The sequence below is a fragment of the Podarcis gaigeae genome, assembly GCF_964106915.1.
Source record: "Podarcis gaigeae genome assembly, chromosome: 7".
Classification (NCBI taxonomy): domain Eukaryota; kingdom Metazoa; phylum Chordata; class Lepidosauria; order Squamata; family Lacertidae; genus Podarcis; species Podarcis gaigeae.
The window spans coordinates 60,211,067-60,231,657 of NC_139683.1; the positions used below are offsets into that span (position 1 = coordinate 60,211,067).

At 40.6% G+C, this 20,591-nt stretch overlaps 2 protein-coding genes across 4 annotated transcripts in view; one reads left to right on the forward strand and one right to left on the reverse strand.

Moving 5' to 3' along the window:
• On the reverse strand, positions 1-19,353 carry RNF182 (ring finger protein 182). Of its 2 annotated transcripts, none has more exons than XM_083747062.1 (3): positions 19,051-19,353; positions 3,958-4,060; positions 1-2,798 (listed from the first exon to the last, which is right to left on the reverse strand). In XM_083747062.1, the coding sequence occupies exon 3, from the start codon at positions 2,566-2,568 to the stop codon at positions 1,831-1,833; it is 738 nt and encodes a 245-aa protein (XP_083603188.1). In that variant the 5' UTR covers positions 2,569-2,798; positions 3,958-4,060; positions 19,051-19,353; the 3' UTR covers positions 1-1,830. The 2 variants fall into 2 exon arrangements, with proteins under 2 accessions (XP_083603188.1, XP_083603189.1); XM_083747063.1 differs by lacking the exon at positions 19,051-19,353 and adding an exon at positions 18,213-18,233.
• The window catches only part of CD83 (CD83 molecule), a 27,826-nt gene continuing 25,555 nt past the window's right edge, over positions 18,321-20,591 (forward strand). The window contains exons 1-2 of one of the 2 annotated variants that reach the window (XM_083747059.1): positions 18,321-18,963; positions 19,519-19,715. The gene's annotated coding sequence lies outside the window, so the exon portion shown is untranslated. The remainder of the gene's footprint in view (positions 18,964-19,518; positions 19,716-20,591) is intronic. The other variant, XM_083747060.1, reaches the window with a different exon arrangement.

A 20,591-nucleotide genomic window follows, 5' to 3' on the forward strand; every position in this document is an offset into this window, starting at 1 on the left:
TTCCATCCTACATCAAGAACTCATTTATTAGACGATAGTACAGCTTGGACAATTTTGAATGTGAATTCCCTACAAATATATAAATTATTGTAACATGTATGCACACAAACAAATTATACAAATGTTACAGACACTATAAAACATATATTTTCTTAGATGGACTTTTTTGTATCTGATGGAGTCACAAATTAGTTACACTTTGCGGTTTACTGGTGCTGGCCATGCCACTACCCATGCCTTGTTGCAAGCACTTTAAAGTAGTAGTAATAGATCATTCTATGAAATATTAAGTTTTCAATGCTAGCCATTAGTAATGGACAAAAGTAACACTTCTTTAGATGTGCTTTGAGTGCTTTCTTTTGTAAAATACAGGGGGGGGGGTTGGGGGGGGGAGAGAGTCCTAATGGGACTTGTTAATTGAATCCCACCAGTTATTTCCTGCATCAGCTATTATGCACTACTTGCCTTTTCTCCTTCCATGACATGCTGCATGTCATCCCCAAAATTATATGCCTCTTATGAAGTCCTTAAAGATTTCTAAATGTTAATATCATTTGGCTTACTTAAAATAAAAAAATAGGGCAAACAATTATACAGCTTAATGCATTTTCACACTTCAATACGTCATTCATCTTGGATGTAAACAAAAGTGAGTCTATGTTGCAAAACTGAAACCACAGTTTTAATTGCTATAACGAGATTTGGTTTTGATTGTATAAACCATGAGGTTTGTATGGCCTCATAAAAAGAAGTTCAAAATTATTAGGTTAAGTAGGCAAGGCTGTGATCCTCTTCCAACCTGTTTTCTAGGGGAAGCTTAGTTTAAACCAACCTAAGCACTTTATAACAACCCTCTATCTGTTTATTATTATTATTATTTTAGCTTATGCATATTACACCACCACAACTGCAATCCAGGGGTCCGCAAGTGGCAGAATAAGAAATGTGCATGGTTGTGTAAGACTGTGCACAAGCTATGGGCATACTAAACAGGTCACCACACAAGGAACAGACTCTTCAGGATGCAGCTGGATTGTTCTTGCACAAGGAAAATAGCAGCTCTTCATATTTCTGCATGCAGGAGAAAGTCACAGGTAAGGCTTTGTAACGCTTTTAATCAAAAACATATTTGAGAAGAAATGTTAACAGTGAACAAAGATACATCCATGTATTGTTGTGGCGCGTATGTCTCCTTTACAATTTTCTACCTATTCGGTTAGTTAAAAGCAACCATCCATTCCTCAGTCTCTTTCACTGTCTGGAAGCCTGGCAAAAAGTTCTGATGTGATGGTAGCACCTATTTTCTTTGTGCATGTTAAAGATCAGAGGCACCGATGAAATGTCCAATTACCTTGTTAGATCTCTGTTCTTGCCCCGTTTCAGTGGGACTTAATCAGTAGAGGGTCACAGCTGATCAAATCCCAGAGCAACGTTACTCACCAACGTAAATAAGAGACAGTTTAGAATATTAACAGGCATTTCTTCTGAAATGACTCCAGTAATCTTAACTGTTCTCTTATATGAATAATCTATTGAAAATAAAAATATTACTGCAGCATAGGATCAGGCACCCAGTTAGGTGGTTGTACTTGCCTCACGCTCTTTCTATTGCTTAGACTTTAAAAAAAACGATATTTGTTTATTCATTGGTAAAACAGGCTAGAGCAGAAGAAATCAACCATTCAATTACCCTTTAAAATAATAAAAGGACCACAAAACTTGTCAGCACTCCTATTTTCCTTGAAGGATAAAAATAAAAAATACAAACAAGAAATTTAAGTTAACAGTGCTACATCTATGGCAATTTCACATGTTTCATTGCAATTGCTATTAAGAAGACATACAGTCCAGAAACTCATGACATATACACTGGCAAAAGCCATAAACCATGAGAATAACAAGACTCGAGGGAACAAGACTGACAAAGACTACCCCAAGGGTGACTTTCTTTGATACCAGTAAGTAGATCCCTAAAGGCAAGGAACTAAAATATAGCAAGCCTAGCAACCAAACTAGGACTCGAATTGAAGTCTGGAAGAGCAAGGATGTACAGTTCCACACTGTCCAGTGATGAGGCACAGATGCAACAGAGTCAAAGCTTGTTGGCCTGTAGAATTCCACAACAGGGGTTGAGTTCAGGGTCGGAGGGCTCTCTCTCTGAACCTCCATGATAGTTATAACCAGACAGTTGGAGGAAGTGTGAGAGGGGCTAACGAGAGAGGCCAGCCTTTTGGGAGTCAGCAGGAGTTCTGTGGGATTGTCTGGTAGGCACTTCTTCACCTTGCCTCCATAAGCCAAATTTACAAGGATATTGTTGTCATCAGGAAGACTACTGACCTCATCATCGGGCAGGCATGTTTCAAACCTACAGAATGGGCAAACAATGACTCCCTGAGGAGAATCCCCAAAATCTATGATCTTGCAAAGACATTTGGCACATACTCTGTGGCAACACTCCAGTACTTTAGGTTTTCTCTGTCTCAAGTTATAGCGGTTGTAACAGATTTTGCATTCAAGCTCATCTGAGCCCTGGGACTCCACAGTATCTTCTGGAAGTAGGCTGGTCATTTCTTTTCAATGTGCTTTAGACTTGCGGTGATGTCAGACAAAGGCTGTTGCTTTGTCTTTCTTTCTTTGTGAAAAGAAAGATGTTTAGAGTTCCTTTCAGATTACCACAGTACTCAAATCAGTCATGGATGGGTGGAGTACCAACAGTCATAATTTTCAACCTCTGACTAGGACTATCTGCTTTTTTCTTCAGTGTTTCATATACATAGCTTTCATATAATATGTAGTTTCTGTAAAGGGGAAGAAAAATAAATACATGAATTCAGTTAAAGATGTTCCATTTTATATTTTAGCTACTTATTTTTCAAGGTTTTGCTCTTTCATTCTCATAACAACTTTCAGAGTAAAGTTAGGCTGAGAAGAGGTGACTAGATCAAGGTAACCAGTTAGCTGTCCCAAGGCTGAGTAGGTATTTCTACCCATGTCTCCCTAGTTGTTGTTGTTGCTATTATTTGATTTCTGTTTAAAGACTGCTTAGGGAAAGGTAATTGAGCTGAGGTGGGTAAATGAAAACAAGCAAACATAGGGTTGTATCCAGCAAACTTATACAGTGGTACCTCAGGTTACATACGCTTCAGGTTACAAACGTTTCAGGTTACAGACTCTGCTAACCCAGAAATATTACCTTGGGTTAAGAACTTTGCTTCAGGATGAGACCAGAAATTGTGCTCCGGAGATTTTTTTTTTAAAAAAACCCTATGGTATATGAGTTTAAAATATTCATTTAATAGTTTCATATAGATTCACATTATATTTATATATAATATTTACATAAGCTGATGCTTATAATTCTAGGGGATAAGTAAATAACTAAGAGAATATCAATGATCAGCAGCTCAATCAACTGTGAAAAAGGAAAGGAAAGAATCTAAATCAGTTTAAATTAAGTTAACCCAAACATATGATTGACAATTATCTTGAAATTTCAAGTTCTAGTAATTTATAAACAAACTATTTACTTTGATAAATTTCTTAGCACATCATTTCTTACACCTTTTATAATATGTTAACTTACTGAAAATAACTATATTCCAGATTTTCATATACCACTACATTATATATGGCTATTAGATTTTCAATTACCCAATATTACTAGTTTCATTGCTATTAATAACGTTGTATGAGTTCTAGGTCTACATCATTAACAGTTCCTTGTGAACAACCAAGTAACATTTGCTTTGGATTTAATGCTTTATTCCTCCCAATTATATCATTTATTATATTTAAGATCTCCAGAAGGGCTTTACTTGTGCACCATTCTAAAATATGTGCATCATATCTGTTTTGAAATCTCCAACATGTATCCTGCTGAAGATTACAACTTTTAAAAAATAAAAAAGAGTAAGTGCCCAATGCCATCAGTACTGTATTTTGCAATCTAAGTCTTACCACAGACCCTGAATGGTTATGGGGCAGGGACTAAAGATCAACTTTAGAAGATTCCTCATGTGGGCAGCCACTTCTTTAGATGATATCCCAGTCTCATTGCTATCTGCAAAACAAAACAATTCATTTACAATAGGTTCTTTCATCTAGAGCTGCGTCTTGTAATATGTGTGTCTGTGGCAGACCAGCACATGGGTCAATTGGAGCTGTGGAATTGACAACCATAACAGGCACCCTGGACTACATGCTCCCCTCCCCTTTCTGACCCATTACATTTTCCACTCTCTTGATGTGACATGGATTCAGGCAATCTGACTATATAAATTGCAATAAACAAATTCATAAATTTGGAAGCTCCCCAAGGTACAGTAAGTGCAGGACAGGAGTCATTCTCCAACTTCCATGGCTGTTTCTCTTATGCCTGGCAGAAAACCCTGTTGTTTAAGATAGCAGAACCAGTCATTTTCACTAAGTGCCAAAAAGTATATTCTTCCAGCACAGAATCACCTCATAACCAATAACCCCTTCTTTCCCATGAGTTTGCTGAGAATGAAGTGCATTTAAGAGCTGGATTTAAATAGTAAGATGGAAATTTTGGATAATTTTTTTGTAGGCTGCCTGGAGAGCCCTATCCTGAAATGCAGAGTATAAGTACTTTAAATAAACACACATACATATATCCCATACATATGTGCCATGCTGCTAAGCCATACCTTACAAATGTCCCGGAAAAAATGGGACAACCAAATTTTTCTTGTGATAGAATGGTGGCCATCTTGCTCAGTTTTGCACTATGATCCCCCCCCCAAAAAAGCACGGGGGGGGGGGCTGCAATCTTGCATGGCACTCCAAAATTTCAGGGAGAAATCGTGCAACAACTATTGTGTCAGTAATAATCTCTGGATACAATTATCTTGATGTTCACCTACATCTTCAACTCTGTAATCAGAAGCACCATTGACAATTGAAACAGTCATGGGACTACTTTTAAGTTAGGACTATCACCCAATTAAAGAAATCTTAGTTGATGGTTTCAAATGTCTAACTGATTAATTGACTAAATTTGTACAAATTAACCAATGGTTCTAAATAAAAAAGGGGGGAACCCTGTGCTTTTAGATGATACACACCTCCTTAGTCCAAGCCTATAAAAAGCGAAGTCTAATATGTTTGGGGCACATGGAGATTGCTGCATTCATGTTCAAAAGTCTTATCTGATTCAGAAGAAAAAAACCCACTGTGTTGCTAACTTTTAAAGCTGCTTTACTCAACCTGATGCTTGTATATACACATTCCTAGCAGCAAGTGCTTGCTCAACCTGTTTCATGCCACATTTTCTGCTAGCTTTAGTCAGCTTTCAACAATAGGCATTTCCCTGTCAGTTTTAATCAATGTGTCACATTGCACTAAAGTTACAGGACATGGCATATTGATCTGCTTTTGGTTCATAGTCAGAAGGAAAATGGCCTTATACATTCTTCGCATGATAAACAGATTCTTACTGGCAGAAAACAGTAAAGGTTTTTTTTTTTAATGCCTTCAAAAGAGCACCCAAAATATAATGCACATGGAAGAATGCAGTATCAGCAGTGTGTGCAGCAGAAGTGTTACATTTTATTACTGTGTCAAAAATACTTAATATTGCTAGGTTACTGAAATATTAAAACAAATCTGATGGGGCCTGAACTGGCAGAACACACCATTTTCTATGGTCTGTGGTGCATGGATAACAAGTTTGGTGATATGGTCAGCAATGCCTTTGTTTTCCCTTACCCGATGGATCAAACTATTGCTATTAACACCACTTTGGGTAATGCTAAGTGCATTGAAACTGACATTTCATGGTACATAAAGATATTTTGGTTAACAAAAATTCCAATCAATATGACTTTCTGATGGTCTTGTCAGAAACGGGCAGTTTCTCATAAGGGTAAAATTAATCTGCAGTTCACTAAACAAAAGCTACACCTTATACATCATCGATATTGCCTTTTTCATCAAATTTGGGAACCTGAAATATTATTTTATACAGTAACATAAAAATACTCAAGATGAAGGAAGAGCCATATAAAAATTATATAAAAAGCAGAGTAAGGGAACCCCCTCCTCAGTCAAAGGAAGTCCTCTTCAGCTTCCAGCTTCTCAGATATAATTAGCACTTCTGAGTTCAAGAAAGCATCATCTTACAACTTTGTCACTAGTCCCTCATTGAGGTGGGTGTTTGGGTCCCACATTATCTCAACACGAAAAGAAATAGGCATATTAGTATCACTGTACCTTTGCAAGCATTCAGTTCCATACCCTCCACCTTTCTCTGATGAAAATAGGAACGTCCTATTCCATGATGATAATGATAATCATAATTTTATTAATTATACCCTGCCCAGGGCTGCCTTCAGATATCTTCTAAAGGTTCTATAGTTACTTATCTCCTTGACTCAGGGGTCACATAACTCAATTACCTCCAACTTTTCTTCAACGAAAATACGAAGGTCCTACCATACACTCCAACATTTATGTGATAAAAATAGGGATATCCTAAGGAAAAGCAAGGGACGTGGGTGGCGCTGTGGGTAAAACCTCAGTGCCTAGGACTTGCTGATCGTAAGGTTGGCAGTTCGAATCCCCGCGGCAGGGTGAGCTCCCATTGTTCGGTCCCAGCTCCTGCCCACCTAGCAGTTCGAAAGCACCCCTAAGTGCAAGTAGGTAAATAGGTACCGCTTTATAGCGGGAAGGTAAATGGCGTTTCCATGTGCGGCGCTGGTGCTGGCTCGCCAGCTGCAGCTTCGTCACGCTGGCCACGTGACCCGGAAGTGTCTTCGGACGGCGCCAGCTCCCGGCCTCTTGAGTGAGATGAGCACGCAACCCTAGAGTCGGTCATGACTGGCCCGTACGGGCAGGGGTACCTTTACCTTTAAGGAAAAGTAGGACATTCCAGGATCAAATCAGAAACCAGGGTGGCTTCTGTAAATCCAGTACTGAGCTTGGAAAATAGGAACACTTGGAGGGTCTGCAGTTCTCAGCCAATAAAATTCATTGGCAAGATTAAAAACGTGTCATGTTTCAAATAGCAATCCAATTTATACTATATATTGATTTTCAAGGTTTGAAGGAGATATGTTGCATGAAGGTTTGAACTATTAATTCAATTTAGTTTACTTCAACCATTTCTAAATCCCCCCCCCCCCATGGCTATACCAGCATACCAGTTCAGGAATGACATTTGTTTAAATGAATGTGTATAATTCCAGGTTCATAACAGACATAGGGTGTAGTCTGCACTCTACTGAAGCCAATGGCAAAGCTCCCATTGATTTTATTTTCATGCTAATTCATGCTATTATTTTCATATATTCATGCTAATGAATTTATGGTTTACAACTAGACTTGAATACTGAATGCTGACAAAGCTTTAGTACACAAACTGTGGCCTACAATCGTGTGCGGAAATAAGATAAAGCAGTAACTGGTTTGCATGAGACACAAAAAAACATGAAAACTAATTAGAAAAATGTTTTATTTGCTTGTGCAGTCATAATCTACCATTACCACAAATGTGCAGTGTAGCCTCTGGCAAAAGACATTTATATCAAATAGGGCCTACCTAGTAAATGAATACTTTCTTAAAACTGGGATCAGATGCAAGTACTTTCTGAGAACAATTAAAATTCATCACAAATTATTAGCTGATAAAGCTAAGATGGTAAAATAAAGTGCTGCATCACTAGTCCTAGGATTGCTGGAGTGTTGCCGTGTTCAAATTAATGCTGTGGTGGGATTTTTCAGGCTTCAGGAGAATTTAAACTGCATTGCTTAGACTGAACATATTCTGCAGTACAGAAATATGATGGTCTTGTTCAGTAGGGAAGGAACACTGACTACAATTGTAAACTCAGACTGTTCTTTTGACTCCAGCAAACATGCTTTGATATTAGACAATGGACTCCTTAGTTCAACTGAAGACCAGGTTCCTCACAGGATTAATTTTTATATATAGTGCCAAGGAACCCGGTGATTCCACTAGCCAAGCCAAAAAGTATCTTTGACTAGAATGTGATTGTCTGAATTCCCCCAAATAGGGGTAGATGAACCAGCACCAACATAAGCACCTCACTTAAGCATCTATTGCAGATATAATACACTGTAGAAAAGGCAGAGCCGGCCTAGCCATTTGGTGAGACCACCACTGTATCAGTAGGTAGAACCCCCCCCCCACAAACCAGTGGTGTAGCGTGGGTTGTCAGCACCCGGGGCAAGGCAAGTAATTTGCGCCCCCTTACCCGTGGATTTGCGCCCCCTAACCCCCAGATGTTGCGCCCGGTGCAGCCGGCCCCCCTGCACCTCCCACGCTACGCCACTGCCACAAACACCTGCCCTGCTGCTGCTGACATAGTTACTAGTTTTGGGCAAGGTCACATCAATCGGTGCCAATGATAGCAGCATGTAGCAGGGGGCAGCAGAGCAGGTGGTGGCAGGAGCAGGTAGGTGGTGGCAGGAGCTTCGATTTCACCTCAAGTGTAGAACGGGACATGCCATCTTTGAGAAAGGGGCAACCACAATGACCAAGGGGCTGGATCTGGTGCTTTTAAGGTTTAGGATAAAGGGAAAACAAGAGAGTCAGGAAAGAGGTGTGTGAATGGATGGATAAGTTTTTTGCGCTTTCTCATGACTCAGAATGAAAATTCAGAACAGACAAAAGGAAGTATTTCTTCACTCAGCTCATAGTTAAACATAGTTGCCTGAGCTCTGTGAGTGCAGTTTTCTCCCGATTGAAGCACACAGTGTTTGAGGACTGAGACATTTGCAGGGAAACCAAAATGCTCATTTACAAAACTATTGTACCACCAACTTTACTGTACACTTGTGAAACATTAGAAGACAGGCAAACTAATGTCAGTGTACTGGTAGAAGCAAAGATCACCAGTGTCAAAGCAATGATTCTTCAACATCAACTTTATTGGACTGGCCATGTTGTTCAGATGCCTGATTATCATCTTCCAAAGCAACTACTCTATTCTCAATTTAAGAATGGGAAGCAAAATACCAGTGGACAACAAAGGAGGTTTAAAGACGCTCTCAAGGCAAATCTTTAAAAATGCAGTATAAGCACAGGTAATTGGGAAACACTGGCTTGCTAGGGCTGCAACTGGACAATAGCCTCTACCAAAGGCCTCATGGACGTTGAAGAAGTACAAACTCAGGATGAAAGGGAGAAATGTGCTAAGAGGAAGGCACGCTTGACAAATCCTCACCATGATCAACTCCCACCCGGAAACCTATGACCCCACTCTGGAAGGATGCGTGGATCCAGAATTGGCCTCCACAGTCACTTACAGACACAGTCACTTAAGACCATATTCATGGAAGACAATCTTACTTGGCTATGAGTGAGCAACAAAGAAGAAAGAAGTTAAACAATGTAATTCCCTTCTGCAATATATGGATGATGGCCGCTAGATTAGATGGCTTTAAACTAAAAAAAATTAAAGCATAAACTCCAATTTAAAATGCTGTTAAATGTTGGTCTGCACTCTGTCACTCCATGCTTCATAATATTGTTGTGTGAGTTTGGGGAGTCAGACTGTATGATGCCCAGAGTCCCTTCTAATTCCTGAGGTCCTGGATACAGCAAGTGTTAAAATCTAATGTAGGATTCCATTGCTGAATTAGCCAGGCAAGGGTCATAGCTACCACCTAAGTATGATTGTTAGTCTGACAAAGGAAATTGCTCTGTGCCAGAGGGCAAATGGGTGGGCCTCTTCCCTCATCTGGCTGGTAGTGAGAAAGATAAAAGTCAGAGTAGTGTGTGAGAGCTGAAAGCTGGGCTAGACACAGACAGAAGCCAGAGAATGAGAGCCACGCTTGATTTCTGCTTGAATCTACAGTTGTGGCTATGGGAGATTGTATATATGTGTGAATAAGCCATATACCATAAAGACACCACAGTCTCTGCTGTCCCTCATTCCAAGTAAACTGAACCCTGTGTAAGTGCCTGGAACCTCTGGAATATCCCACCACTCAGAGATTGGGGTGGCGTGCAACAATATCAGTATGAAACGGGAAGGACATGCTGTTTATTCCATCAGTGTTCTGCAGAGTTGGTTGTGCTATAGAAAATGGTGCTCACTTTCATAATTTGGAGTGAAGCAACACGACAGGCAAGAGATTGGTGAAATCATTATGAATTCTTGAATTGTGGCAGCTCTTTTGGCAAGGCTTCAAGTCTGAAGGACTCTGCAATTCAGTATCATCTAAATGAACCATTTAATACTCCTGTGTTGACATTGTATTGTGCCTGAAAAAGCCATTATTCTACACCCTCAAACACATCTATAAATTCACTATGTGAAATATACAATGATTCCATTTCTATGTGGGGTCTGAAAGGCATCCAGCTGATGGCAAACTGCAGAAAGGTTATTGCTGTAAATCTTTAGTGTTCACTATTTTTTAAGGCTGAATACTGCAAGTTATTTAAAAACAGCTATACTAGAAAAACTCCAGACTGTCAGCTGTTCTTAACACCATGGATCAAATTCCAATTAGCTTTTTAAAAAGGGAACTAGCAGCTCATTTTCATAGGAGTGTTGGGCTGAACAGAAAGGCAAGTTATAAAGAAAACCCTGTTCAGGAAGCTAGTTTCACTCTTACAGGGTTATGTGGTACACAGAGTATTCTCTGGTAAAACAGGGAAATCTAATTGAGTCTCAATCATAAAGGACGGAAACCTTTTCTCTTCAAGGAATTGCATCTGCTGAGGCAATTATTTCTGTAGAGCATCCAATTTCTGTAGATGTCTTTACCCTGAGTGGCCTAGTGGTGACTGGCCTCATAACCTCTTTTGTATAACTGTACAAGTGTAATAGGGCAAGGGTGTAGGAGAGAGAATATCCCATGATTTATATTTGAGATTCAGTTAGGTCTCCGTGTTTTATTGGATAATACTTCCTGCACCACAAGAGTGAAACCATTTTCTTAAGACCCCATAACAGCACATCATGTAGCTCCACACAAACCATTCTTTACAAATAGAGAAATTGATTAGACATTTCTGCAAACATCTTCTAGTCTAATCCATTTCAGTCCTGTTCACACTTTAAAAAATATTGTTATTTTTATGGACAGGATTCATTTAACTGTTGAAAACATGGAGCACATACTGACCAAAGAAAAACTGATTTTAGAAAGAAAATATTCAAATCATAGGAGCTAACTCCTAGGGGCCATGGGGTTTTTGGCATCCACAATAAAATGTTTGAGGAGGCCAGGTCCCCACGAAGTTGATGGGTATTCCCGTGAATATGATGTGTGTGCACTGCATCAAGCTATCGATTATGTGAAGCGGGGCTTACATGGGCCCCCACAATACTTTATTCAAGTTGGCACACCTGATTAAAATGGTGGGCATTGGGGGAGAGTCACATGGGGACCTTTGTTGATAAGCACCTTTTGTTATATTCTAAATTCAAAAAGCTTTCAAAGCATTTTCAAAACTTTTTTCGACACTGAGGTTAGTGTTTGCGTAATATTCATCTTGTGCACAGTTTATTAACCACATGTTATATATTTTACATTTCTTGCCCTGGTAGTGGATATTTTGACTCAACCATGTGCACAGTGATAATTTATGGCTTTTGAATATAGTACTTGAATGACCAGAATGTGCTCTCTCTCTCTCTCTTTAATGTCCCATTCCCAAAGCCTGTAATATCATCAAACTTATTTCACCACAATCCTCCCAGAACTATTTCGAATTGAAAGGATTGTAGGCTTAGAATAGGATTTCCTTCAATTTTGCTTCAGTTGATATTGCTCATGTGTAAATAAAATAACACTTTCAACGCAGGGAAACTGCCTTTCTGAATCAGCATTTTTTTACACTCTTAACCAGTGAACTCAGTCAAAATAAATGCATTAAGGATGTGAAAAAGCAGGAGATTCAGATCTTAGGGAGGCAGGGAAGACAGTGGAAAAGTATTGTTAAACAGTTTCCCAGTTGTAGATTACTATTTTATAGTTGTGTAGTGGTGTGTATTTTCTTCTGGCCTCAGGTATCTAAATATACTGTGATATCTATCACATTGTGTGAAATTACATGTCAACCTTGAAATATTATAGGCATATAAGGGTTGAAAGACATGAGATATATTGGCAGATACGTGTGCAAATTTCACTCTCAAGGCTACATCTCTGATCTTACCAGTAAACATTTATTTTGTATTAAAACTACTTGTGAAAAGCTGTGCACTTCTTCACCCCGCCACCATTCCTCCTTCCTGAACAATCCAGTGATTTGTATGTAGATGTCCACTTCTTCCCCAGAATAGACAATTTATATTATCTTCTGTTAAAAATGTACTGAAGGCATAACTTATAATTCATATAACATGAGGTGAATGATTTAAAAAAAGCCTTCTTGGCAGTCCCTTCCTAATAGCATTTTACTAACAAGACTGCAGTGACTCACAATCACTGAGACGCAGTAGCCTCCTTCTGTGCATGACTGTGTCACAATGCAAGACTAAATTTAGAGTAAAAAAATGGATATATGGCTAAATTTAGTCTGAACAGTATATATGTATAGTCAAGAACAATATCATATTAGAATGCACTAACAGAAGTGTCAAATATAATCTCTGTAAACATAATATACACATTTAATAAATATGTAAGAATTTACATTTCTGAATTGGAGGGAGCTACAATATCATCTAAAGGAATTCCTTATGGTTAACAATCTTTTTAATGGGATTCCTATTCCATTAACAGTTGGGTAACAAACTAACTTCGCTGGAAAAGGTTTTCCTACCACATAGATGCAGTGAGGGGGAAAGCTTGTCCAGTTAAATTTCTACTGGTTACACAACTGTGAAAAGGCAAAGCAGTTCTGCCAGAAAAATGCTGGCAACTCTACGTCTGCTCAAAGGCAGGACTGTTGCCATATCTAATCATCCTATGACATTCAAATGACACTGTAACAAGCAGGTGCACCACAAGAGATACCTAGAGAACAATACAACAGGATGGCTCATGCAAACATGTAGCCATGGTTCACAAATAGCCAGGGTCAAAGGGAGGACATTGTTTATGATACCATAAAGCACTGCCTCCCAGAGCTTTTTGCTCACCCCAAGTATTATGTGTTGCTTGCACTTCATTAATCACACACCTACTACTTTGGAACAATTGACAGTGTGGAAGATTAGGTTTCCAAGTGGTTTTGTGGCAAATACCACCTTTCTTAACCAGCAGTTAGGTAATGCAGCATATCAGTTCTTCCACTGTTGCCTCTGGTGGCAATCCTATAGTCATTTACCTGGGATTAAGCACTATTGGACTCAATGATATACTTCTAAATAGGCATGGATAGGATTTTATTGTCTTTTACAGATATCACCCCCAACTTCATTCACTACCTGTCACACAGTGGCGTCATGCATTCCCTTCTGAAGAGATCCCAGGGAGTTATAATGGTCTACTGCTTTTCTTCTGTGGATGTATACTTGCTCATTTTCACAGGAATTACGGTAATTTCCCTGCATTGCACAGGGACTTTGAGAACTTTGAAAACACAAAGGAAGGCCAGCTCTAATGCATAGCACTGCTGCCAAATTTAACTTAATGTGAAACTGGATACAAATTTGGAGCTTCCAACTCAGGATAAGCATCAAATAAATCTTGAAAGAAATGGAGGAGTTCACCAAAACTAGATGTATCTTTCAAGGAAGGTGGGGGTTTATATCACTGACATACAGAGTTATCTCAAGTTATATTGCCACTCTAGGCCAAAATTAATTTTGCTGCCTATGCTCCATATCATGCTTTTTATTAATGAAGGAGGACTGTGTTCCCCCTTAAGGATTTTCCTTTTCAGCTCCTTTTCCTTGCTCTGTATGTGAATGGAGCCAACAGAATAAGCACCAACTGGGAACACTGCAGGGCGAAACCTGCACCAGATTATTGTTCTGAGAACCTAGGGTAATGCCAATAGTGTTCCACACTTGCGGGTTTTCCAGAGCATCCTGGAACTTCTTGAAGTCCAATTGTCCAGTCACCTATACTACTGGTACTTACTAGGTTGTCTTGCCCTTGTGAATGTAGTATATTAGTATCATATAACCTCATGTCCTGCAAAAACACCTTAAAGACAGAATAACATACAGTGGTGCCTTGCAAGACGAAAAGAATTCGTTCCGCGATTCTCTTCGTCTAGCGGTTTTTTCGTCTTGCGAAGCAAGCCCATTGACAGCTTAGCAGATTAGCGCTACAGCGGTCTAGCGGCTTCTAGCGATCAGCTGTTAAGCAGCTTATCAGCGGATCAGCTGTTAAGCCGCTTAGCGGCTTAGGAAAAGGGCAAAAAAAGCGGAAAAAACCCGCGGGGACTCGCAAGATTTTTTCGTCTTGCGAAGCAACCCCATAGGGAAATTCGTTTTGCGAAGCGCCTCCAAAACGGAAAACCCTTTCGTCTAGCAGGTTTTCCGTCTTGCGAGGCATTCGTCTTGCGGGGCACCACTATATTCAACAATCTCTTCAAAACATAAACTCTACTGCAGGGGAGCTTGATGGAGGCAAATGCCCAGCCAGAATAAGTTCTACCCACTCTTTACCCTATTTGTATTTAATTTTATTTATTTATATATCCCACTTCTCTGCTGCTTAAAGTGGCTTATCACATTCAGTAGTTTCAGTCTTTTCAGACCTAAGACCCATCTCTAGCCCGAACGTGCATATTGGGGTCTTACATGGTAAAACAAAAACAAAAAACACAGATGTCTGTGTATGGTGGGAGTGCTGCTGTTGCAACCCACCGTTTTGTTAGGTAATGGCCAACAGTGAGCACCAATCAACCAAAATATCAGGTCAGTTTATCCTCTTGGCTAGCTCAGTGGTTTCTGGGCAGGAATTATTGAGAAAAAGCAGAGTTAACAGCACCAGCCTAACAATGTCTACTCAGAAGTAAATCCTACTGAATTCTATGAGGCCTACTCCCAGGTAAGTGGAGTGAGGATTGCAGCATAAATAGCCAAGACTAGTCAAGCACTCTGTTGTTTTTCATTACGTTTATCAGATCAAAATGTCAAAAATGAGAGACACTGTGAGCTTGATGTTCTGTAGAGATGTAATTTTCTGAAATATGGAACTCTTCTGGAACAGTGATGTTTTTCATTAAGGGCCATTTCCTTAAAATATGAGATGCCACTAAATTTAAGACACATCTGGTGTTCAGCAAGGAACAAATGGTTTCAGACATGAAATCAGAACAGAGCAGCGTTTTAAAACAGGGACACTAGCTGATTCTGTATCCTATTTGAAAAATACCTTATGATGCAGTTGTATATCAATAGCTTGTTGCTGCAGCATCGTTGACTTAATAAATAAACAAATAGGTAGAAGTAACTACTCTTCAGAATGTCTATAATGGCCACAGGAGATTTTCCTGAGACACCTACTGCTAGGTCCCATCAGTGTGCCATAGCAACAATGAAATCACAGTCTCTAGGGGGTCATTAGTAAGTGTCTGAATATGTGTCTGAAGTAGCTTCTGGCAGGTACCCAAATCTTCAAGAGGATACTGTATTTCTAACAGCTACTTTACATCTTTCTTACTGACATTTCAAAGCCATGCCTTCTTCTCTTCACCCAAACAGATTGTTAGGTGGATGGGGTCAAGAGGGTATAAAATAGACATTTCAGAAGATCATGGATAAGATGGATATTTTACTTGTATCCTAAAAGATATAGGTAGTGTACAATAATGTGAAACAGAAATTAGGTACATTCTGAGCAGCATATTGTTCTTATAGCTTGAAAAAGTATTGGACAATCCTACATACTGTATATGGCTCTTGATATCAACTAGCAATTTTACCATATATGTAATATCTGCTTTTATTCATATAAGCATGAATTATTATACACATGCAAACAATAGCATATTATAAGCATATAAGCTTATAATGATATCACTGAAGGTTTCCTTCATTTTCTTTCTGGGTTTTCATCATGCTTGCTTTTAAGACCAACAGAGTTTTCAGAGCTATTATTCTACATAATTGTTACAGTATAGTAACAATAGTTGTAATCCTGTGCACACTTACTTTTGAGTAAGCTCCCATTGAACTCAATGAAAATTATATTTGAATGAAGAAGAACAGAATTGGGCTGCTGTGATATGAAAGGGGAGGCTGTGACTTTCTTTTGTGTTTTTAAATATGAATTTTTATTAGGTCCCTAAGTTTTCCTTTATTTGTGTCATAGAGATGGTGAGGGCCATGGTTTAGTGAAAAAACATACACTGAGCTGTTTTTTCACCATCCAGATATGCACATTCTGTTTAATATCACTTTTAGGAAAAGGTCTAGCAACATCATGGCCTTTTGTGCTACAATACTAACACAGGTCATTGTTGCAATGAATTTTGAAAACACAAAAGGTATCAAAATGTTACATAAGAACAAAGGGCACTGGAAAGGAAATAGCTTTCTCAACAAGCCAAGTGCACTATGATGGACAATTAAAGAAAATTATCATTGACATAGAGCATGCTACAACACAAAACCAATCTTACCAAGTGTATTTTGTTCTCTCACTGATCAGTATTTCAGCAGTCATAATTTCACACGTATTTAAAGGAAGGATGTGACATCTTTAAACTGGGGTGTACTCATGTATAAACCCTAATAATTATTATTTCATAAGAAAACTCACTTAGGATTGGCATCTCATTGAAACAGATAAACTCTTAGGCCACAATTCTATAACTATCTATCTGGAAAAAGTCCAACTGAACACAATGCGGGGTTACTTCTAATTAGTACTTTAAGTACAGTGGTACCTTGGGTTAAGTACCTAATTCGTTCCGGAGGTCCGTTCTTAACATGAAACTGTTCTTAACCTGAAGCACCACTTTAGTTAATGGGGCCTCCTGCTTCCGCCGCGCCGCCGGAGCACGATTTCTGTTCTCATGCTGAAGCAAAGTTCTTAACCCGAGGTACTATTTTTGGGTTAGCGGAGTCTGTGACCTGAAGCGTATGTAACCTGAAGCATATGTAACTCGAGGTACCACTGTACATATAGAGGACTCCACTGCTTAGCTGATGCCCATGCTACTAACTGCTAAAGAAATATTAGTTGCCAACTTTTAGGAGTGAGGATAAGGTTCTAAATTAGAGCCCTATTAGAGCCTCTAATACCCAAGTGACAAACAAAATTGAACAGGTGAAATATTACATCATTACTATATTTCCATACTAGAAAAAGCTTCAGTTGCTAAACTGATGCTTGTTGTCACGCAACCTTTAAAGATAAAGGAATTCTGACAAAAAATATTATTATATATTTCTTGCCTTGGATTATGAACAAAACTACTGTACACAGAATTCTGGTTCTTGAGTTGATATTTGCTATCAGCTATCCTTTTTGCCCCATGCTGTCTTCTTCTATATTATATCTACCACATGCATCCAAATATTCAGGTATGTAGCTGGTAAAATTTTATACTGGTCCAATAAAACTCCCCTAAATCAAGAGTTGTCAATGAAGCGCTGTCCAGATATTTGTTGCACTACACTTCCCATCAGTGAAGATCATTTATCATGCTGGCTGAGGCTGATGGGATTTGGAGTCTAACAATACCTGGAGAGCAGAAAGATGTCTGCCCTTGTCCTAAATCATAGTACCACTGAACCATGTCATAAATGATCACAGTAATGTAAAACTACTTGGTATATGATCCAGTGAAGTATTAAATTATTCAGTTCCAGTTGGCTTCCAGTATTAAGCACTCTGGGATTTTCTCAGGAGTAAAACAGTAGTGATGTTAGAAATTAATGCTAACTGTATTATCAGAACTAACATACTGCAAACTTGAAGAAAGTTGTAAATCATTCCTGGTTTTGCTCCTTTTTGTCACTGAACAAATAACCCAGCTATTTCACTTTCCAGGTGGCAAAGTTATTTCCTTCTGGCTTGACTTCATCCTTTTTAAAATAAAAATTAAATTTATGCATAACATGGTATTTCACATAAACTTCCCAAATAGGTTTAAGTGTATATTTAATCCCAACAACTCAACAGAGTAATAAGGCACATCACGTTTCAGCCTTTCATATCTCTGTGTGTTTTGATTAAACAGTTCACTTCCAACCACAATACACTTTTCATAAGGTCAAAAGTCAAACCAGATACAGGAGAGAACGTCCAGGAGGAAAACATGTCTCTCCCCCCCCCCCCCATTTGACAGTCTATCGCTAACTTACCCCGGCATGGATGTTAAAATATAGAAACGAACATAGCTCCCAATAGAAAGGAGAGAAGCAAGGTCCACCAGTTGCAGGCAATGAAAATGGCACGAACCCGTCAGCATCACTCCCCTGGTATCTTTAAAATCATTGCAAGGACAGCAAATCAATTTGTTATAACCCTATCAGAAAAAAGTGACTCCCGTCGTCAAGGGGCTGGAAGTGCACAATTGAAGGTGGACCACTTTCATCCTCCCCACCCTTCTGGGAGGGACAGTAAAAAAAGAAAGCAAGCAACAACGGACCTTAAGCTCCCGTTCAACCATCGCTTCCAATAAACTTGGACAAGCCACCCCTGTGTAGACTTTTCGATACACCTGAGGAAAAGCAAATTTGCAATGCAGCCCAGCTCCTGTTTTGCCACTGATTTCAGAGGGGAGCTGTGAGGAGTACACTCACCCACCCCACCTCCCCTGAGCTACAGCCTTTGAACTCCCCACAAAAACAAAACTTTCCTCACTTCTATCCAACAAAGGCTTCATCTTCCCCACACCCACTCCTAGCCTTAGTCACATTTATTCCCGAGGGGGAGGGCTGCCCCCCACCGCGACCCTACGAGTTTGACCCTCGACGACCAAGAGAAAGTGCACGAGAGGCTGTGTCAGGTTGCACGTTGAAGGAGCCTCTTCCTCAGGCAGGGCTGTTTCCTCAACCGCTCCCCCCCCCCCCCAGCAGCAGCAGCCCCGTTTCGCGAGGAGACAAGATACTGGTGCAGTAATAAAGCAGACAGAGCTGACAGACTCTGCGAAATGGGGGGAGTGGGGGGCCTGACGGGGCGAAGGGCGCCGCACCGTACCTCGCTTGAGTCCCTGCCGGCGGGCGGGAAGGCAGGCAGGCAGGCGGGCTTTCTTCTGGAGACGGCGCTCTTTCCCCCTCGCCTCTTTGCTCCGCAGCAGCACCACCACCACCAGCAGCGAGTGTTTGGCAGAGAGCAGAGGGCTGCCAGGCTTTGCCGTTACTACCGCGAGGAGCCCCGGATCAGCGCCGTCGCCATGGCAACCTGCCCGCTGCCGCCAGCGACGCTGACGAGAGGGGGTGGGTGGGGGGTAGGCGGCCTTTCGCCATTCATTGAAGAAACGTCCTCCCGCTCCCTCCGCCTCAGCCCAGCCCTCAAAACAGGGCGAGAGAGGAGGCGGAGGTAACGGTCGTCGTCCTCCCCCCCCCCCCCGAGCCCGTTATATATTGTCGTACACAAGCACCTCACACGACCGTTTGAAACGCTCCTCCCCCCCAACGACTTTCCCTTCTGTACTTTGTCCAGCAGGTGCCGGGAAGCAGCCGCTTCATGAGGCAGAGGGTGGGGGGAAACGACCGTCCTCTCCCGCCACGCTCTCCAAACGCTTCCCAGTAATGGGGAAAAGAGAGGACTTGTCGTTCAACCCCAAAAGTATCGGCTTGTCGTTTCCCCGGCCCCAAAGGCTAGGCAAGGTCACATCTTGACAAGCAGTGTGAAAAATGAAGGTGACTGGAGGTGCCCTAAGGACCCAAACAGCCAATGCTGCGGAGTTCAGTTGTTTTCCTCGCCATGTGTTTGTGTTTAGCTTTATCTGTTGTTGTTGTTTTGGTGCTCTCTGATTACAACCCACAGCCCAGTGTGGTGAGCCAGAACGTCACTATGTAGAGCCATGATATACCTTATTTTGTTTTTTTTGGAGGGGCACCCCACTTCTCACATAGGCTTCAAAGCGCCTTACGATTTCAACAATTCATTCTAATGTAAATGGCACCTTCTGCTGTAAAAGCTTCGAGGCACCTGGTTCTGCTTGCTTTCAATATATTCTCTTGGTTGGGTTCAACCTACTCTGCTGTCGATTTCATGTGCTGATAACTGAGTGTCTCCAGATACTGCAATCCCAACCGTGCCAATTTCATCAGTTTATGCTTCTACTTAGTTCCTCAAGGGTTCCCACCCACTTTTTATTGTATTTATTTAATCTGCATACCGCCTTATACCGGCAAGTGTCACATAACCGCAGTTTTAACCTATCTCAAGCAAGATCAGCTGATATTAAAATCACATATATTTTAGCAGAGTGGACGAATCAATTCTTCCTCTCCCACCCCCACGCCCTTTACTCTGCGGACCATGTAAGATACTGCATGATAGGGAAGGGATAGCCTATACAGTATGCTCCCTGGCGCACAGGCACCAACTCCAACAGGCCAGATACCTTTGGCCCCCGCAATAAAATTCAGTGTCTGTTGCGCCTCTCTTTGTGCTCTGCCCGGAGCAGCCAAGGGGTTCCTGCCGCTCGGCTCTGTAAGGGTTAACAGCAGCAGAGGAGTTGCCGTTCCTAGAGCGGAAGAGAAGGCTGCGAGAGAGAAGCGTCTCTGCTC

Coding starts and splice junctions, on each gene's coding strand:
- RNF182 (XM_083747062.1), bottom strand. CDS start 2,568: ATGACCAGCCTACTTCCAGAAGATACTGTGGAGTCCCAGGGCTCAGAT.